Below are 20,801 nucleotides of genomic sequence, written 5' to 3' on the forward strand. Positions count from 1 at the left end.
GCCTATCCTTCTCCATTCAAATATAAGCTCTTTGAGAGCATGAACTCAACTTTACTCATTGCTGTCTTCAGTGCCTAGGACAGTGCTTCGCAGAAAATAGGGTGCAAGGAGTATTAGTTCCAAGGAGGGAGAGAGGGAGGGAAGATGAACGCTATGCTGGTGAGGCTGCGGGGAACCAGGTCCATTGATGCAAACTTCACTGTACTCTATACCAAGAATTTTTGATGAACAATTTAAAATGACAGACCAAAATCTAGAAATTACTTATGACTTTTTGTAAGTCTTATTTCATTATTTATTTATACCATGAATAACAAATCGAAATTTAATTTTTAACAGTTATAACAACTAAATTTGTGGAATACTTTCAATTTTAGATTTTGTAAAATCTTAGATTTTTGCAATTTAAAAAATTAGTTCCCAATATCACACCATCTACAAAAAACATATGAAAGATGGATGAATAATCTCAATGTAAAATTATAAATATATTAGCAGGAAATCAAGGAGAACATATGTCTAATCTTAAGTAGGATAAGTTTTTTTTAATGAAGCCCGAATGAAGCCAGTAAGAACAAAATAATTTTACTAAAAATGTTCGCAAAAGGTGACCAAAATAATTTGTAGTAAAATACAAATAGCAAATTCAGATAAGGTTAAAATATACGGCACACAAAACTTCCTGAAGATCAATAGAAAAAGATTAATACAAATTTTTGAAGAGGCCAAGATTACATATAAGAGAATACACAGAAGAAATGCAAATGTTCAGTAAACATAAAGATGGTTTACCTTACTCAAAACTAAGGAAATTAAAATTATACACAGTGAGATATTTCACATCCATCAAACTGCAAACCATGAAAAGAATGAGATATTCAATGATGTCTATGATAGGGAGAAACGAACAGTCTCACATGCTCAGGAGGGTAAATTATGGAGGAAGATTCCATATTAAAACTAAATTTTTAGAATTTATATTACAAAAACCACCCACATATGCACAAAGTTTATATATAAGAATGTCCAATGCAAAACTGCTTGAAACAGTAGAACATAGAAAACAAACCTCACTCAACAGAGAAGCATTTAACACATTATGGGGTATCTATCGGACAGAAGGGCACACAATCTGTAAACAAATGAGGAGACCTAGATGTACTGATGTAGAAAGATGATCAACATGTATCATATTTTTTTAATTTGCAAAAGATTAAAATTTTACTTCTATTTTAAAAATAATGGTAACAGGCAGGGCATGGTGGCTCAAGCCTGTAATACTGGCACTTTGGGAGGCCGAGGAGGGAGGGTCCTCTGAGGTCAGGAGTTCAAGACCGGCCTGGCCAACAAGGTGAAACCCCATCTCTACTAAAAATACAAAAATTAGCTGGGCGTGGTGAGGCAGGCGCCTGTAATCCCAGCTACATGGGAGACTGAGGCAGGAGAATCACTTGAACCCAGGAGGCAGAGGTTGCAGTGAGCCAAGATTGTGCCACTGCACTCCAGCCTGGGCAACAGAGCAAGGGTCAGTCTCGAAAAATTTAAAAATAAAAATAATAGTAACAATATTATATATATTTAGATGAATTAAAAAATTTGGAAACATTTGTGTCAAATTTTTAATAATGGTGTCTATGTGAGATGATATTGCAACAGATACTCATCTCTACTTAACGTGCTTCCAGAAGGCATACTTTTTTTTTTTTTGAGACGGAGTCTCACTCTGTCACCAGGCTGGAGTGCAGTGGTACAATCTCGGCTCACTGCAACCTCCGCCTCCCGGATTCAAGCGATTCTCCTACCTCAGCCTCCCAAGTAGCTGGGACTACAGGTGCATGCCACCACACCCAGCTAATTTTTTTTTTTTTTTTTTTTTTTTTTTTAGACAGAGTCTTGCTCTGTAGCCCAGGCTGGAGTGCAATGGCACGATCTCAGCTCACTGCAACCTCCGCCTCCCGGGTTCAAGTGATTCTCCTGCCTCAGCCTCCTGAGTAGCTGGGATTACAGGTGCCTGCCATCTCACCCAGCTAATTTTTGTATTTTTTGTAGAGACAGGGTTTCACCATGTTGGCCAGGCTGGTCTCAAACTCCTGACCTCAGGTGATCCTCCTGCCTCAGCCTCCCAAAGTGCTAGGATTACAGGCATGAGCCACTGCGCCAGCCAATTTTTGTATTTTTAGTAGAGATGGGGTTTCACTATGTTGACCAGGATGATCTTGATCTCTTGACCTCATGATCTGCCCGCCTTGGCCTCCCAAAGTGCTGGGATTGCAGGCGTGAGCCACCGCGCCTGGCCAGGCATACATTTTGTATAACAAGTTTGAATGACTAGCTTTTAGAAGGAAGAAGTGGGGGGAAAAAACGTATTATTTTATATAATCATCCTACTATTTATAGATAAGGCAATGCGGGGCTCAGAGCATCTGAGAGACCTGTGCAAGGCAGGAAGTAGAGTTCCATCCCCTCTAATTTCAAATCCTTTCTTACCTCCACAAAATCAAGGTACCCTGCCACAGTTATTTGCTATGTCCCTACTACGTGCCAGTCATCTGAGAGACTTACTTAAAAGGGGAGACACAGAAAAGACACTGCCTGTAACATACCTGTAAAGACTGAGAATGAGAGGGAAGAAGGGCGTGGACCCCATGCGCTGCAGGCTTGCCACGCATCAGGCACACAGTTTCTTACTGGAATCCTCCCTACAGCCCAATAAGGAGGCCCGCTTTATAAAGATTCTGTAACTCGCCCAACATGGCAGAGCTGGGATTCCAACATGAGGCAGTCAGCCTCCAAAACCCAGGTCCTCCACCTCTCGGCCCTCCTGCATCCTGCTGGTCAGGCCGAGGCCCCCCAGTGACTAGGGTCCCGATGCAGCCACGAACAACACCAAGCTCGTTCTTTCTTCTCACTCTGCCTGAGTCCCTCACCTGCAACACGGGGCAACACGTTCTCTAGCCCACCCTCCCTAGCATGTCAAACGTACAAGGACAGGCGCTGAAGTCTCCCATGAGCCTCTGAAGGGGATTGAGGGACTACCTCACTTTGCAGAGGGTCACTGTAAGTTCTGAAAAGTGGCAACACCTGGAAAATGCTTCCTAAGGAAGCAAAGGGGTTACAGGGAGAGCAGGGTGTGTAGCAAGGCACCTGGCCCTTAGCGTGTACTCAATAATCATCCAGATCCAGTTCCTTTATACACACTGAGACGACAGCGCCTCAACACCTACATGCACAGGGCTGACCGGGCCACACAGAGGCTGGAAGGATGCTAACAGCCTGGTCAATGGGACCCTAAGTGTAACGGATAATTAATGCTTTTGTGAAAAGATGACGCTGCTCTTGGGTACCTGCTCGGCAGGTAAGGGCCAGATGGAGTTCAAGCCCATCAAGCCCATCACAGTCGCAGCAGCTGGGTTCCACTCGGACCGTGACCCCGCCTCTCCGTGCACTCCTCCAGGAACCTGTCTGTACTAGGGCTCCAAACTTCTCCCTTCTCCAGCACTGCACTTCCTGTCAAGCCACTCCTGACCCTAAGGGAAGGAAACTGTACTCCCCAGTCATCTAAACAAACAACTCAAATCCCACTGTAGGTCCTCCGGCTGGTCAACGCAAATCTAGTTGTTCTCTCGCCAAAGCTCCTGCCACAGGTCTTTCACACTGCAGCATTTCTTCAAAAATTCGGTTGACCACTGACTACTTACTTCACCTGCTGCTGCCCAAAAAAAGAGTCACAGAGTGGCTGCCTTCAGAGAGCTGACCATAGGTGAAAGGGAGGCCAACAAAGGCTTCAGGATCCGCTGAGGTCAGTGATGTCCTTCGGGAGTGCTGGAGCCAGCTGCTGCAAAGCCGCCTGTGTTTACGAGACTGGCTCATCCCTTTGTCCCTAGAACCTGACACACAACAGAAGTGCATACACACAAGGAAAATGACAACCACCAATTTTCAATTATCTGCCTTGTGTCAGGCACTGTTTATAATTTTTCAGACACTTTATAACACACAGTTTTACAACCCTGCACAGTCAGTGTTATCTCCTTTTCAAGATGAAGGAAAAATGATGCTGAGAGAAATGTGAATGGCTCGCTCAAAACCACAGCGCCAATGAGCAGGAGAATCAACACTGGAAATCAGATACAGGCGCATGGGGCTCTCACTCCTGGTGCGCACTGCAATTCTAAATTCTTGTTAAATTTAAAACCAATCTACTAAGTAAACATAGCAACTGGAAAAAGATCTACCACAATAAAACTCCATAGTGCCCCTTCCAGGGGTGAGCTGTCCCCACGACACAGGGAAAGTGACGAAGGCCTCGGTGGCAGGGTGTCTATCAATAATGTCGTAACGATTACACCCCACGCCCTGCTCAGAGGAGTGTATTTTCCACATAGATCAGAGTAGAAATGTCTAAGAGTGGATCGTTTACTGTAACAGGCTAGAAAGAAATTGCTCCTCAGGAGAGAGGGAGGCTTGGCACTCAGACAGGGATGGTCCAGCCTAATCCATTTCCATCTCGTCCCTAACAAGGTTACCAGGCAGCTCTGTGTAAAAAGCAAATCTCAAAGGTAATTTGATCTTTTAAATAAAAGTCAACTGAGACCGATGTACTCCCTGGTGGGAGAACAGTAAAAATAATAATAATAATAATAATGAGAATTCTACCCATCTATATTGTGCTGTGGCATTTAGAAAAAACTGCCCCCTCTGTTATTTAAATGGATTCTCTTATCGCCCTGGTGAGGTGAGCAGAGCTAAGAGGCTCACTCTCCCCCTAGGGAGTGCAGAGACCAAGCTGCGGCAGAGAAACACACTCCTCCAAAGATACGGCTCCTACAAAGGGTCTGTTCAGCGGCAGAATAGACACCAGAGCCCAGGACTCCAGGCTCCCAGGTTAGAGCAAGTGTGGCAGCAAGCTTTGGTCTGGGTGTCCCCAAGGCCACAGTTCAGATTGCCTCCCTTCCACTCACGAATGCACAGGACAAGGTGAGGAATGTAACACCCCCAGATAGGAATGCCAATGTCAGAGGGTTCTCGGGAGTGTGCATGGGATGCCCGACGCAACACCCAGGGCATGCCCTGGAGTCTAGCAGGCCGTGAATAAATAGGACTGCTCTTCCTTCCCATGCTCTCATACAGAAAACCATCATTTTAAAAAATACCAATAAGAAAAACTGCAGAAATTATCAGTATCAGTGAGAGGAGCAGACAAACAGACTACCCCAGGAGTAAATAACTCACATCCATTTGTATTTTGGTTTCACAATAGAGTATATGATTCATGTTATGCCAGCAGTAAAGTAGTCCTTTGACATATATTTGGCTTCTATTTGCACCAAAATTAGTCTGAATCTCTGTGCAGGCTCGCACTGACATGTATGTGGCCATCTTCATTGTCCATGCTGCAGTGGCCTGGAAGCCAGGACATCTAGATGCCAGCCCTGTCACCTGCAAGCTGTGTGAACCTGAGCAAATCAGAAAACTCTCCGGGCCTCGTTTGTGATGCAAATGTGTTGAAATGGGCCATCTCTGGGGATGCATATAACTCTAACATGGTGTGATGCCAGAGTACAAATCTTCACCTGTGAGCAAAATGAAAAGTAATGAATTCACAATACACCATGCATCACGTAACTTCAATAAACTGCAAAGGCCAAGAGCCGAAAATGCATACTAATTCTGTTGTATTCCAGGCCTTGCAATTTACACAGGTCCCTATTAAGAAAAATAGAATTTAGCACTTTGGGAGGCCGAGGTGGGTGGATCACTTGAGGTCAGGAGTTAAGAGTCCAGCCTGGGCAACTTGGTGAAACCCTGTCTCTTCTAAAAATGAAAAAAAAAAAAAAAAATTAGCCAGGCACGGTGGCTCATGCCTGTAGTCCCAGCTACTCGGGAGGCTGAGGCAGGAGAATCACTTGAACCTGGGAGGCAGAGGCTGCAGCGAGCTGAGGTCGTGCCACTGCACTCCAGCCCGAGCAAAAGAAAAGAAAAATAGAATTTAAATATATATATAAACGGGGTCATCCCTTTTATACAAAAGAAACACCTGAATGAATAGAGTCTTGGTATTTTACATCCTGTCATTCCTAAGCCTTCACCGGCTGCCCACCGTGGGGCAAGGCGCTGGGTCCTGGGAGGCAGAGGATGACCACCTGGCTCCATGTTCCACAGAGCTCAAAATCTAGTGGAAGAACCAGAAACCCAACATTAACACTGCTCCTGTTCCTCCCACCGTGGGTGGTGAAATCCTTCTTTCTTCGAGAATTAGTACAATGTTTCATTTTTTTGTGATGCCTTTCCAGATCTCCCCAGTAAAAATTAGGTGCTCTCTCCAACGTATATATATTTTCGTACATGAAATGGTAAATCAAGGTTAAAATTTACATACAATGAAATACACAAATCTGAAGTGTATACTAGTCTGATTATTTGTCTACAACCCTATAACCCACACCCCTATCAATATATGCAACATTTCATCAAGTCAGAAAGATATTTTCTCTTCCCTTTAGGGTGACCAACTGTCCTGGTTTGTACTGAGGACTTTGCTACGGGGAGGGAATTTCAGAGCTAAAATCTAGAAAATCCCAGGCAAACCAGACAGTTGCTAACCCAAATCCCTTCCCAGTCAATTCCTGCCCCACGTTACCTTAACCCAGAGTCAACCACTGGTTAGATTTCTTTCATCATAAAACAGGTTTTCCTGTTCTAGAAAGGTGTACACATGGAGTCACACAGTATGTTTCTTTTATGACTCGATTCCTTTGACCAGCATCATAACTTTGTGCTGACCCCATTTTGTCGCATGTACCAGCAGTTTTTATTTCTGAGGAGTATTCCATTGTGTGGCAGCACCCCACATTGTTTATTCATTTACCTGTTGATGGGCATTTGGGGTTGTTTCCAGTTTGGAGTTATTAGGAATAAAGCTGTTACAAAAATACTTGCAGGAGTCTTTTTGTGGATGTGGACTTATATTTCTCTTGAGAAAATATCTAGGAATGAAATTGCTGGATCACTGGGGAGGAATATGTTTTAATTCATGAGGAACTGCCTGACTGATTTTCTAAAGTGGCTACACCAGTTTATACTCCCAGAAGCAGTTTATGTGAATTCTGGCTGTTTCACATTCTCCCTAACATTTGGTGTTCTGTTTTTTAATTTTAGCCATTCTAGTGGGTATATAGTAGTATCTAATTGGGGTTTTAATTTGCATTTCTCTAATGATTAATAATGTTGAACACTTTTCGGAGATAACAGGTCATTTGAGAAATATCTGTTCAAATTTTCTATTTATCACCTTTTTAGAATTGTACAACTTCATCAATAAGATACAAGATGTTTGTTACATAAATATGTTATAATTTTTTTAATCTTAGAATGTAATTTGCCTTTTAATAAGCTGAAGTTTTTAATTTTGATGAAATTCGTCCTATCAAGTCTTAGTTTTATGGTTAGCAGTTTCCGGCCCCATCTAAGAAAATATTTGCCCCTAAATCAAGAAGATACTGTGCTACATTTTCTTTGAGAAGGCTTGCAGTTAAAGGTTTTACTTTTAGGCCAAAAATTCATCTCCAGTGAATTCTTGGGCAGATGTGATGTATGGGTGAAGGGTTGTTTTTATTCCCCCACACAGACGTCCAGTTGTTCCAGCATCTTTTATTAAAAAGACTTTTCTTTCCCCATGAAATTAGTTTTGCATCTTGTTAAAAATCAACTGATGAGATACAATTGGAACTATTTCTGGACTATCTATTATGGTCCATTGATCTCTTTGTCTGTCTTTACACCAATAACATACTCTCTTGATTACTATAGCCTTACATTGTCTTAAAATCATACAGTGTAAGTCCTCCAACTTTGTTCTTTTTTGTCAAGTTATTTGTCTCTTCTAGGTCTGTTCAATTTCAAAATAATTTTATAATTCCACTAAACAAAAATCCTTCTAGGATTTTGACTGAATTGCATTCAACTTACAATCAGTTCGGGGAAAACCACTATCTTAAGAAAAACTAATTCTTCCAATCACTAAGCATGGTATACTTTTTTTTTTTTGATACAGAGTCTCGCTCTGTTGCCCAGGCTGGAGTGCAGTGGTATAATCTCGGCTGACTACAACTTCCACCTCCTGGGTTCAGGTGATTCTCCTGCCTCAGCCTCCCAAGTAGCTGGGACTACAGGCACCCACCACCACACCCAGTTAATTTTTGTATTTTTAGTAGAGAGTGGGTTTCACCATACTGGCCAGGCTGGTCTTGAACTCCTGACCTTGTGATCCACCTGCCTTGGCCTCTCGAAGTGCTGGGATTATAGGCATGAACCACCGTGCCCGGCCACCTCTCTAATTATTTAAGTCTTCTTTCATTTCTCTTTATAATGTTTTGTCATTTTCTAGGTAGGGATAAGATTTGTAGAAATGTTTTCCTAAGTGTTTTATTATTTTGATTCTACTGCATACATTATTTTTTACATTTCATTTTCAAATTGTTAGTTGCTGGTATATAGAAACATAAGTGATTTTTTTTTTTTTTTTTTTTTTTTTTGAGACGGAGTCTCACTCTGTTGCCCAGGCTGGAGTGCAGTGGTGTGATCTTGGCTCACGGCAAGCTCCGCCTCCCAGGTTCACGCCATTCTCCCGCCTCAGCCTCCCAAGTAGCTGGGACTACAGGCGCCCACCACCACGCCCGGCTAATTTTGTTTTTGTATTTTTAGTAGAGATGGGGTTTCACCATGTTAGCCAGGATGGTCTCGATCTCCTGACCTTGTGATCCACCCACCTCAGCCTCCCAAAGTGCTGGGATTACAGGTGTGAGCCACTATGCCTGGCCACATAAGTGATTTTTAAATATTGAGTGGCACCCTGCAATCTTGCTAAATTGACTTATTATTTCTACTAATTTCTTTGGTGTGGCAGATTTCTTACAATATTTATGTACATAATCATATGTACCATACAAAGACAGACATGTGAATAATAATAATTTTATTTCATTTCCTATTTTAATACCCTTATTTATTTTCTTCCCTTATTGCTCTGATTAGGACTGCCAGAAAAATAATGAATACGGTGGAAACGTGCCTTGTTCTTATTCTTAGAGAAAAAGTCATCAGACTTTCACCTCTAAGTATAACATTAACTGTGGGGTTTTTTGTAGATGGCCTTTGTCAGACTGAGGAAGTTCTCTTCTAATCCTAGTGTACTGAGTGTTTCTGGCATAATTAAGCATTGACTTTTGTCAAATAATGTTTCTTTATCAACTGATATAATCATATGATTTTTCTCCTTTATTCTGCTAACGTGATGAATTCTAATGACTGATTTTTCAATGGTAAAACAACCTCATACTTCTGAGTAAAACCTGAATTGTTCATGCTGTTTTGTCCCTTTCATATATCACTGAAGTTGATTTGATTTTTTGTTTTCATATTTCACATGTATATACATGAGGTTATTGGTCTACAGTTTTCTTTTCTCATAATGTCTCTGACTGGGTTTGGCATCAAGGTGATGTTGGTATCATAAAATGGAAGTTGGGAAGCATTTCCTCCTTATTTTCTGAAAAAGTTTTTGTAAAGGTGATATTATTTCTTCCTTTAAAAAGCTTCATATATTTCAGAGTGGAGCCATCTGGGCCTACAGTTTGCTTTGTGAGAAGTTTTTAATTAAGAATTCAAAATCTTTAACTGATGTGTGACTATTTATTTTTTCTGTTTCTTTTTCCTGTGTCAATTTTAGTAATTTGTGTGTGTGTTTTTTTTTTTTTGAGACAGAATCTCGCTGTGTCACCTAGGCTGGAGTGCAGTGGTGCAATCTTGGCTCACTGCAATCTCTGCCTCATGGGTTCAAGCGATTCTCATGCCTCAGCCTTCCAAGTGGCTGGAATTACAGGCATGCACCACGTGCCCAGCTAATTTTTCTATGTTTAGTAGAGACGAGGTTTCGCCATGTTAGTCAAGCTGGTTTCAAACTCCTAACCTCAGGTGATCCGCCTGCCTTGGCCTCCCAAAGGGCTAGAATTATAGGTGTGAGCCACCACGCCTGGCCATCATTTTTCTTTTTTTTAAGAGACAGGCACCTTCTCTGCCACCCAGGCTGGAGTGCAGTGGCAAGATCGTAGCTCACTCAAGGTATCTTCCTGCCTCAGCCTCCTGAGTAGCTAGGAGTATAGGGATGTCTCATCACACCCGGCTAATTTTTTTAATGTTTTGTATGTTTTATGATTTTTAATAATATTATCTTATTATCCTTTTAATGTCTGTGGAATTAGTAGTAATGCCACCTCTTTCATTCTCATTATTAGTTATTTGTGTTTCCACATTTTTTTCTGACCACCCTAGTTACAATTTATTAATTTTATTGTTAATATTTTCAGAGGACCAACTGTTGGTTTTACCAACTTTATGAATTTATTTGTTCATACTCTATAGCACTGATATCCACTCTTTATTATTTCTTCTGCTTACTCTAGGTACATTTTGCTATTCCTTATCTAATAAAGAAGCAATATTACTGATTTTAAGCCATTCACCGTTTCTAATACAAACATTTACTGTATTATAAATAACAACTAGGCACTTTGGGAGGTTGAAGCAGGAGGATTGCTTGAAGCCAGGGGTTTGAGACCAGCCTGGGCAAGATAGTGAGACTCCCATCTCTACCAAAAGTTTAAAAAATAAACCAGTTGCGGTCCTCTGCACCTGTAGTTTTAGCTACTTGGGAGGCAAGGCAGGACAATCACTTGAGCCCAGGAGTTTGAGGTTACAGTGAGCTATGATGGTGCCAGTGCATTCCCACCTGGACAACGGAGTGAGATTCTATCTCAAAAAAAAAATACACATATACACATACAAAGTAGGTGGAGCTGATTAAAAGAATTGTCCAAGTTTTCTATATGGTTACTAATTTTTTTGTCTACTTATTTTACCAAATACTGAGAGATAAATGTTGACGTTTTCAACTACAATGGTGGGGTTATCAATTTCTCCCTTCAGTATGTCAGTTTTATTTTGAAGTTATATTTGTAAACAGTTTCATTTGATCATTATGTACTTTTGATGACTTGATTTTGCTGTCATTAAAAATTGTCCTCTTTTTCTCTTGAAAGTCTAACCGTTTGATATTAAGATACCCAAACCAACTAATTATTTTTGTTTACATATGTCTTTATGTCTTTTCCTTCATCTTTTTGTTTTTACATTATGCATAGTTAATGTCAATTTCTTATAGAAAAGGTAGTTGGCATCTTACTTTCTTATACAGTTTGACAATCTCCATTTTTAAAGGTACTATTAAATCTATTTACATTTAGTGTAACTCTGGATACAGTAGATTTGAGTCCTCCACATTGTCATCTGTTTCCCATTTGACTGTACGTTCCTTGTTCTTTTCTCCTTCTTTCTTGATACCTCTTCCCCTTTTTTGGGGTTAAGTATTTTTAAATATTCCATTTTATCTCTTCTGGCTTATCATCCATTCCTTAAGTGGATTGCTCCAGAGTTTGCATGTATCTTTAGCTGATCACATCTTAACTTCAGAAAATATTATAACAATTTGCATATAACACAAGAATTTCTATTTTCCCACCCATTCTTTGTGCCACTTTTGTTACATATTTTATTTGTATATGTGCTATACACTACAGAATTAAATGTTCTTATTTCTTTAAGTAGTCAATTAATCTTTCAAAGAAATTTTAAAAGTGAAGGAAGCAAATCTTTTCTATTTATTCACTTATTTACTATTTATTAGGTTCATCACTCCTTTATATAGCTTCCGGTTTCCATTTGCTTTTATTTCTGATGGATGAGCTTATATCAGGGTAGTAAAAAACAGGAATTGTGCTCCATTTGTCTCTTAAACCAGGGATCTCTTTATATAGCACCTGAAACTTTGGAAGTGTCGGCTTATGGAACAAATGAAACTATTTCCAATACACTCTGATAAGTGCATTATCAGAAGTACATGTAATGTTAAGGGACCCACAGAAAGGCCAATCCACTCTGCCAAGTCACACTCAGAAAAATTTTACAAAAATGGTAACATGGGTCAAGGTCAAACAGGTATTTTCCAAAAGGTTGAATAAAGCATCTTCATTCAAGAGAGAGAACAGTGTTAGAAAAAGGTGTGCGCAGAAGCTCACTAGTGTAAGCCACCTGCACATATCCCAGCAATGGCGAGGAGCAAAGCGCCCTTTACACGAAGTATGGGACTGGGGCATAGGGACTGAAGGGGAAGATCTGGGCCAGATCCTTCAGCACCATGGATGTCATAGTGGGGACTCTGGACTTTATCTCATCAGCACTGGGAAAGTATGTGCCAGAGCAATGGCACGGGCACATGTGTACTTAAAGGATGACAACGGGAAACAAGGCTGTCAGCAGAGAGACCAATGGGGCAACTCTCTCTACAGTGACAAAGGCGTGCAGTGGATTGCAGAGACATTGGGAGACATCTCAGAAGCCCAATCCACAGGGCTTGGGGACCACTTAGACAGGAATAACAGAAAAGGAGAATTAGAAGACATCAAATCTCAATCCCAAGAGCAGGGAAAAGAACCACGGAAACCAAAAGAAAAGGGAGCAAGGGCCACAGGCTTGGGGGCAGGATCCACATAGCGCTTCAGCTGACCACCCACGCTTCCAAACCTCTGTGTGCAGCAAACCACATAGCGGCATTTTTCTCATCTTCAACTGTCATTTAGAACTGCAGGGGTCATGACGTGAAAACCAGATATCAATAGGGGAAAAAAAAAGACGAACTCAGTGACAACCTGTGCCGCTTCCAAGAATTATTTATGTGGGCAACGGCAGCAGGAGATGAGGGGATGAGAGAGAAACACACAACAGGTTCATGATGGAGCAAATGTAATGCTCAGAAAGGGCCTGAAATACTCTAACATCCGCAGCCATCCTGGCCAAGCCTTCCCCAGGGGCAAGTGCTTTAATGCTTTATACAAATTCAAAACAAAGGCGAGTCTTGGCAGGAAAGGCTCTTACTCTGAGGACTGAAAAGGTGTCAGATGATGAAATGTGATGCTAAAAGGCCCAGCTAAACCATTAATTCTTGCTGAAGGCATTCTCCAATGGCTGGGAAGAAAAACAAGTCTTTCCTATAAACTAAAACCACACTTATTATTTAGAGCTGTATCATTTTCAAGGGATTTTATGCCAACATTAACATGGACAACAACATGCTGTCTCACGCTGCAGCACACAGGGCCCACTGGAGGAGGAGGGGCTGCACGGGATCCCCCCACCGCCCCCTTCGAGGATAGACAGGTGAACATTTAAATAATACCCATCCAGCCCACCCTACTCAGATAGGCAAGACCTAGCCGGACACGAACACCAGGACGAGCTCGGAGGTGAAGAGCACCTGCTTCCCGAAGGCTGCTGGCACTACGGAGGAATGGGAGTCACAGAGGGTCCCCAGCTGGCAGGAGCTTCATTCACCTCCAGCTTCTAGATTCCACTACTCCAACGTCACCAGAGGGGAAAGTTCTGGATGAGAAATATCATTCTCCCACCTCAGAAAAGAATACCCTGAGTATCTCTTGCCACCTCTGGGTTTCAAGTGTACAAACTGTCCAATTTCTTTCTCCCTGAAGGAAGATTAGGTCTGGAAAGCAGGCAGGAGAGAAAGCCTTTGTATGCGAAGGGCCTCCTGGGCAGAAATGACCTGATGCCAAGATGGCTGGGAGCTCCACAAAGTGCCCATCTTATGGGGATGCCAGGAATGATGCAGAAGAGATGCTGGACTTGACTTGTCCAGGAGTCCCTAAGACATGTGCTATCCACTGAGCCCCCGCTAACAGGAGAGGCAAGCCAGAATGCAGCCAGGCCAGGCTGGGCGGGAAATGTGTGTGCACAGTGAGAACCACACGTAGGAATGCTGCAATCATCAGCGTTATGATTACAGCACGGCGTGATATGTAAAGCCCATTCACTTACGACCACCTGAGAGGCAGTTCTCATGTAACACCTGGTTTCCTAAAGAGAAACCTACATCCCAGAGATGCTCAGCAACTTGGCCCCATGGCACGGATCTGACGGGATGCATGACAAAAACACAATGAGGTCAGGATTCCAAACATAGCGCTGTTGAGACTCTAGAACAAGACGGCTGTGCGGCAGGAAGACATTTACCTGGTTGCTGGGAGGGTGCTGACTCGGGTGAAAAATACAGATGGCTCAACTTCTACATGCAGCCCCAGGGAGAGATTCCTGTAATATCCTTCAGTGTGGCCCGGGCCTCCAGAGTATTTGAAATTCAGGATAGCTTCCAGGGTCTAAAAGATATTAAAAAAAAAAAAAAAATACACACACACACATTAGTAACTCTCTAGTTTGATCCACCAGGAGGCAAGCGGCTTCACTTAGGAAGAGTCTGAAGATAATCCCAACTAGTCAAGTCATCAGCATTGGCCGACTCACACCCCCGGCGGGCACCGACTCACACCCCTGGTGGGGACCGACTCACACCCCCAGCGGGCACCATCTTACACCCCCGGTGGGCACCATCTTTCCTGTGATGCCCCAGAGTCTACACAATTCTCAGCCTGTACATGCAAACGGAAAGGGCTTCCAAAACTTACTCTGTGGTTAAATATGGCTTCTTTTTTTTTTTTGGAGATGTAGTCTTACTCCATCTCTGTCGCCCAGGCTGGAGGCAGTGGCACAAACTCAGCTCACTGCAACCACTGCCTCCCAGGTCCAAGCAATCCTCCTGCCTCAGCCTCCCAAGTAGCTGAGATTACAGGTGCACACCACCACGCCTGGCTAATTTCTGTATTTTAGTAGATATGGGATTTCACCATGTTGGCCAGGCTGTTCTTGAACTCCTGACCTCGGGTGATCCACCCGCCTCGGCCTCCCAAGGTGCTGGGATGACAGGTGTGTGGGATGACAGGCGTGTGGGATGACAGACGTGTGGGATTACAGGCGTGTGGGATGAAAGGCGTAAGCCACCGCAGTGCTGGGATTACAGGCATGAGCCACCGCAGTGCTGGGATTACAGGCGTGAGCCACCACGGTGCTGGGATGACAGGCGTGTGGGATGACAGGCGTGTGGGATGACAGGCGTGTGGGATGACAGGCGTAAGCCACCGCAGTGCTGGGATTACAGGCGTGAGCCACCGCAGTGCTGGGATTACAGGTGTGAGCCACCACGGTGCTGGGATGACAGGCGTGTGGGATGACAGGCGTGAGCCACTGCGCCGGCCTAAACACGGCATTTTAGAGAGAAAAACACATTTCTATGAGCATCATTTCAACATCAGATGAGGTGACAGGCGGGGGCGGGGGTGTTTCTATCCAGAAGGTAGGGTCACTTGGGCTGACAGTGAGTAAAAGCCGACAAACTCCACACTCAGGATGCTTCCTGGAACCCATCCAAGAGATGACTTCCCAGGGCAACCAAGGCATTCCAGGAGGGGCAGGGTGCTGCACAGCGGGGAGTACCCATGTGCTCCTGCTGGGGCCCAGCGGTACCCAGTGAGAGGCGAAGAACAGAGGTATGGGGAGACCCCACCCATGGGGGTGGCGCTGCACTCAGGATGGCTGGGGACGGAAGGGGAACATTACAGCTTCTCCGCAACCCTGAGTACAGGGCAACATCAGGGGAATGTGGAGCCTGGGGGCACCCAGAGTAACCATAGCAACAAGAAGTTCAACCAGGTTCCCCTCCGGACTGAAGGACCCTGCCTTCCCCAGGACCCTCCTGAAGCAGCGGACACAGCAGATCCAGCCCACGGACCAAATCTGACCACCGCCTGTTTTTGTGTGGCCTGAGAGCTAAGAACAGTTTTTACATTTGTTTACAGCTTGTAAAACAAAACAAAACAAAGCAAAACCAGAGAAGAATACGCAACAGAGACCATATGTGGCTGGCAAAGCTTAAAATACTATGTGGACCTTTACATCAAAGATTTGCAGATAAAACCCAGAGGAAAACATAGGAACAAATCTTCATGACCTTGGATTAAGCAAAGGTTTCATGGATATGACACCAAAAGCATAAGCAAAATGCAAAAAAAAAAAAAGAAAAAAAGAAAAAGAAAAAAAGGAAATCAAAGCTTCTCAACTGTTACATAGGGACAATAATTAATATGTATCTCACTAGATCCGTGCAGATTTGATGAGGAAATATAGTGACAGAACAAGAAGTCGCTCATTAAATAAATTCCTTTCTCCCCTGCAACCTACCCATCTGACACCCTGAGGCAACATGGCTTAGAATCGGAGGAAATGAGTTTTAGTCCCGTTTCTTCTAGTTGTGTTTTATATTCTTGTAATGTGGCAAAGTATGCATAACTTAAAAGTTACCATTTTAACAATTCTAAGTACACAGTTCAGTGGTGTTAAGCACACTCATTCTGTCTATCAACCATCTCCATCATCCATTTCCATCCCCAGAACTACTCCATCTTCCCAAACTGACCCTCTGAACCCATTAAACATGGACTTCCCAGTCTCCCTTCCTCTAGGCCCTGGCACCCACCATGCCACTTTTTGTATTCCTGAATTTGACACTCTAGGCAGCTTGCATGAGTGGAATCCTACAGTACTTGTCCTTTTGTGACTGGCAGATTTCACTCAGCATCATGTCCTCGAGAATCAACCGTGTTGAATCAGGGGTCAGAATTTCCTCTTTTTAAAGACCAATATTCCATTACATGTATGTACTGTGTCTTACTCATCCATTCATCTGTCAGCGGGCACTTGGGTTGCTCCTACCCCTTGGCTTGTGTGAACAGTGCTGCTATGGTTGGACAATGCCGAGACCCTGCTTTCAGTTCTTTGGGGTATATGCCCGGAAGTGGAATTTCTGAATCGTATGGGTATTCTCTATGTAATTTTTTGAGAAGCCACCATATTGTTTCGCACAGTGGCTGTGCCATTTTACATTCCCACCAGTAGTGCACAGGGTTCCTGTTTTCCCACATCCTTACCACACATTTGCTATGTTCTGTTTTTGTGATAATGGCCATCCTAAGGGACACAAAGGAATATCTCACTGTGGTTTTGATTTGCATTTCCCTGGTGACTAGTCATGTTGAGCATCTTTTTATGTGCTTATGGTCCATTTATGTATCTTCTTTGGAGAAATTTCTATTTGAGTCCTTCAGTCTCATTTTAAAAGCTCACTATTCCAAATCCCCTCTCACCACTCCTATAGGTATATTTCATGACTACATATTGACAGGTTCCCTTCAATATTTGTACTGCCAGAGAAATACCTTCCCTGATTCTCTCCACCTATGTAAATATTACTACTCGACAGCCCAAATAAAGCCATGCCTTCCTCTTACTTACAAATGGCTCAATAAAATACAGATTTTTTTTAATATTCAAGGATCATATTTTGGCCTCACCAAAATCCCAAATCCTTTTTTCATTCCCTTTACTCCCAAGCACCGCCCTGTCATCTCCAAAGGGCTGCTGATTTCTTGTGAACACGTCTTAGACCTCTTACTTTGCCCTTGTCATAAGCAGAAGGTGAGACTCGACACACACACACTCAATAAGTCTTTCTGTCAAAACTTTCAGAGTTCAACTGACTTTCATCTGTTTGATCTATTTTTTCATTCATCTTTTCAAACACTTCCTGGGTATCTTCTGAGTGCAGGGCTCTGTGCTCAGTACAAGATGAAGAAGATGTAGTCCCTGACCTCAGAAAGCTCAATAAATGCTGAGTGAGGCAATGTATGAATAAATTAAATAATAAATAAATGAAGCCAACCAACCACCTAACATATACACAGCATCTTTCTCAAAATGCAGGCACAGTGGTCATGGAAATAAACAAACTCTCAGTAATGGCTGTGAAAAGCCAAAATCTGTGAAGTAACAACAAATGTCACACTGGCTTTTTGTTTGTTTTTTTAAGGTAAACTTAAAAGTCACCTACAGAGAGTGATGTAAAAGAAATCACCTGGGGAATGAACAAAAAGTACACAGACAACTGTCAAAGTACCACATCACCAAGAAGAAATAGTCTGTGTTTCTACTTTCTGGGAATTTACTATTACTTTACTCTGTAGAAAACCACAAAAAAGATATAATTATGAGGGGAAATATCTAATTTAACAAAATCAAGCACAGAAAAGTTGTATTACTCCATTCTCACACTACTATAAAGAACTGCCCGAGACTGGGTAATTTATAAAGAAAAGAGGTTTAATTGACTCACAGTTCCACACAGCTGGGTAGGCCTCAGGAAATGCAGAATCATGGCAGAAGGGGAAGAAGCATATCTTACATGGCGGCAGAGAAAGTGAGTGTGTGTGTGAAGGAGGAACAGTCAAACACTTATAAAACCATCAGATCTCATGAGAACTCACTATCATGAGAACAGCATGGGGGACACCGCCCCCATGATCCAATCACCTCCCACCATGTCCTTCCCTCGACATGTGGGGATTATGGGGATTACAATTCAAGATGAGATTTGGGTGGGGACACAGAATCTAACCACATCAAAAGGTTTTCTGAAGTTCAGTGTCAATGCCTTACCTCTTTGAGATAAAAACAAAAACCAGAAATAACAAAAAAAGACCTCCTCAGTCTTTTAAAATTAGAATATTATATATAAGGTCTTATATATTATATATATGGTCTTATTAATAATAAGAACATAAGGGGAGCTGGGAAGTGGAAAGACACAGGATGTCCAAGCCCTTTTCCTCAATCCAAGAGACTTCATAAGATGTTCCCATCTGAGAGCATTTTTCAATCCTTACTTTGACAGAAGACTATTACAGAAATCATAAACGAGGGACTACAACCAAAATGTTTATTTTCTAGGCACACAACTTATTATTCCAGCTAACATGAAAGGCCTGTCAGTAGGTGCCTTTTATTAAAGAGCACCTACTCCATGCCAAGTGCTGCACTGAGTGACTTACGCACCCAACTGCAACAGTCACGAGAGCCCCACAAGGGAAGTGCTGCTTTCATCAATGAGGCTCAGAGCACCCAGGAAGCAGCACAGGCAGGAACTGAATGCAGAGCAACATGCCTGCACAGCCCACTCTCTTGCCATTCAGGCAAACTGTTTAGAATAGCATTCATTCACCCATGCAATCATTCACTCACTAACCCTGTCTACTATGTCCCAGGGACTATGGCACTTGAGAGGAAGAAGGCACAGTGCCACCCTTGGGGCACTCGAGTCTGGTAAAAGAAACAAGCCTTGATGCCTCTGAGTAAATTGTGACACGTTGTGTCATGGATAAGTGTATTAGAATATATGAGAATACAGGAGGAGAAAGGACTACATATGCCAGGTGGGTAGGAGTTGCAGAGGAAGGAACAACAAACCAGTAAGGAAGACAGGATTAGACAATTATCAATTGAAAATGGATAAATAATAGAAAAAAACAACTATACTAAAACCTACTTCTTGAAAATATCAATAAATGTGACAATCCTCTAAGTTGATCAAGGAAAAAGAGAAGAGAAAAACAAATTGCCAACATCAGGAATGAGAATGATTATCGGTACAGATCCTACAACCATTAAAAGGACAATCAGGGAAGAGTATCAATAATTTTGTGTCAAAAGATTCAACAACTTAGATAAAATGGTCACACATTACCAAAAGGAATCAAGGAGAAACAGAAAATCTGAAAAGCCTCATGCCAATTGAAGACAAATCAAGAATATACTCCCAAAAGATGGCCAGGCATTGTGGCTCATGCCTGTAGTCCCAGCAGTGTGGGAGGCTGAGCAGAGGCAGATCACTTGAGCCCCAGACTTTCAGATAGCCTGGCCAACATGGCGAAAGCTCAACTCTACTAAAAGTACACAAATTAGCTGAGCTTAGTGGTGCAGGCCTGTAATCACAGCTACTCAGGAGGCTGAGGCATGAGAATCATTTGAACCCGGGAGGTGGAGGTTGCAGTGAGCCAAGATCATGCCACTTTACTCCAGCCTGGGCGACAGAGCAAGACTCTGTCTCTGAAAACAAACAAACAAACAAGCAAATAAGAATGTACTCCCACATTTTCTTAATCCAGTCTATTGTTGTTGGACATACATTGTGCACATGTACCCTAAAACTTTAAGTATAATAATAATAAAATTAAAAATATATATATATATACTCCCAAAAGAAACCCCAAGCTTAGATGGTCTCTCAGCTGAATTCTAACAAACATGTAAATTAGAAAGAATATCAATTTTATATAATAAACATTTTTAGCAATTAGAAAAAAGGAGAAAACTTTCCCAATCTTTTTATGAGACCAATATTACTCAAATATCAAAATCAGATAGAAAACTTCTAAGAAAACTATTCAGGAGGCCTATATCCCTCATGAATTTAAATGTAAAAAATATTTTTAAAGTACTAATGAATCAAGTTCAGTAAAATATAAAATGGGTAATACATCACGGCCATCAATAATGCAAGGCTGGTTTAATCTTCAAAAATCAAAGTCATTCACCATATTAATAAGCTATTGACAGGCAACAAAAAGAAAAGCTGAATGATCAATAGCTTCAGAAATAATAGTTGACAAAATTCAAAACCCATTTATAGTTTTTTAAAAACTCTCAGCAAACTAGGCATAGAAAGGAACATCCTCATTCTATGAAATGCACTCATGAAAAACCTATAGTCAAAACCATACTTGATGATAAGCAATGGAATGTTTTGCATCTAAAATCCAGATTAAGATGTAGCTGTAATAATTTTTATAAGCATTGTACTTGAGATCCTAGCGAGTTCAATAAGTCCAGAAACAAAGGGCATACATGTTGGAAAGGAAGAGGTAAAACTATCTTTGTTTGCAGACAACATAATCATG

The 20,801-nt window shown here is 42.1% G+C and overlaps 1 protein-coding gene across 12 annotated transcripts in view; it reads right to left on the minus strand.

Moving 5' to 3' along the window:
* TRAPPC9 (trafficking protein particle complex subunit 9) overlaps window positions 1-20,801 on the minus strand; it is a 733,986-nt gene that overhangs the window by 273,307 nt on the left and 439,878 nt on the right. For all 12 annotated transcript variants that reach the window (XM_001142596.8, XM_063816568.1, XM_063816569.1 and 9 more), the window contains one exon: window positions 14,137-14,279. In XM_001142596.8, the coding sequence (XP_001142596.4) occupies window positions 14,137-14,279 (143 nt within the window). The remainder of the gene's footprint in view (window positions 1-14,136; window positions 14,280-20,801) is intronic.

This window comes from Pan troglodytes, chromosome 7, assembly GCF_028858775.2.
Source record: "Pan troglodytes isolate AG18354 chromosome 7, NHGRI_mPanTro3-v2.0_pri, whole genome shotgun sequence".
Lineage (NCBI taxonomy): Eukaryota > Metazoa > Chordata > Mammalia > Primates > Hominidae > Pan > Pan troglodytes.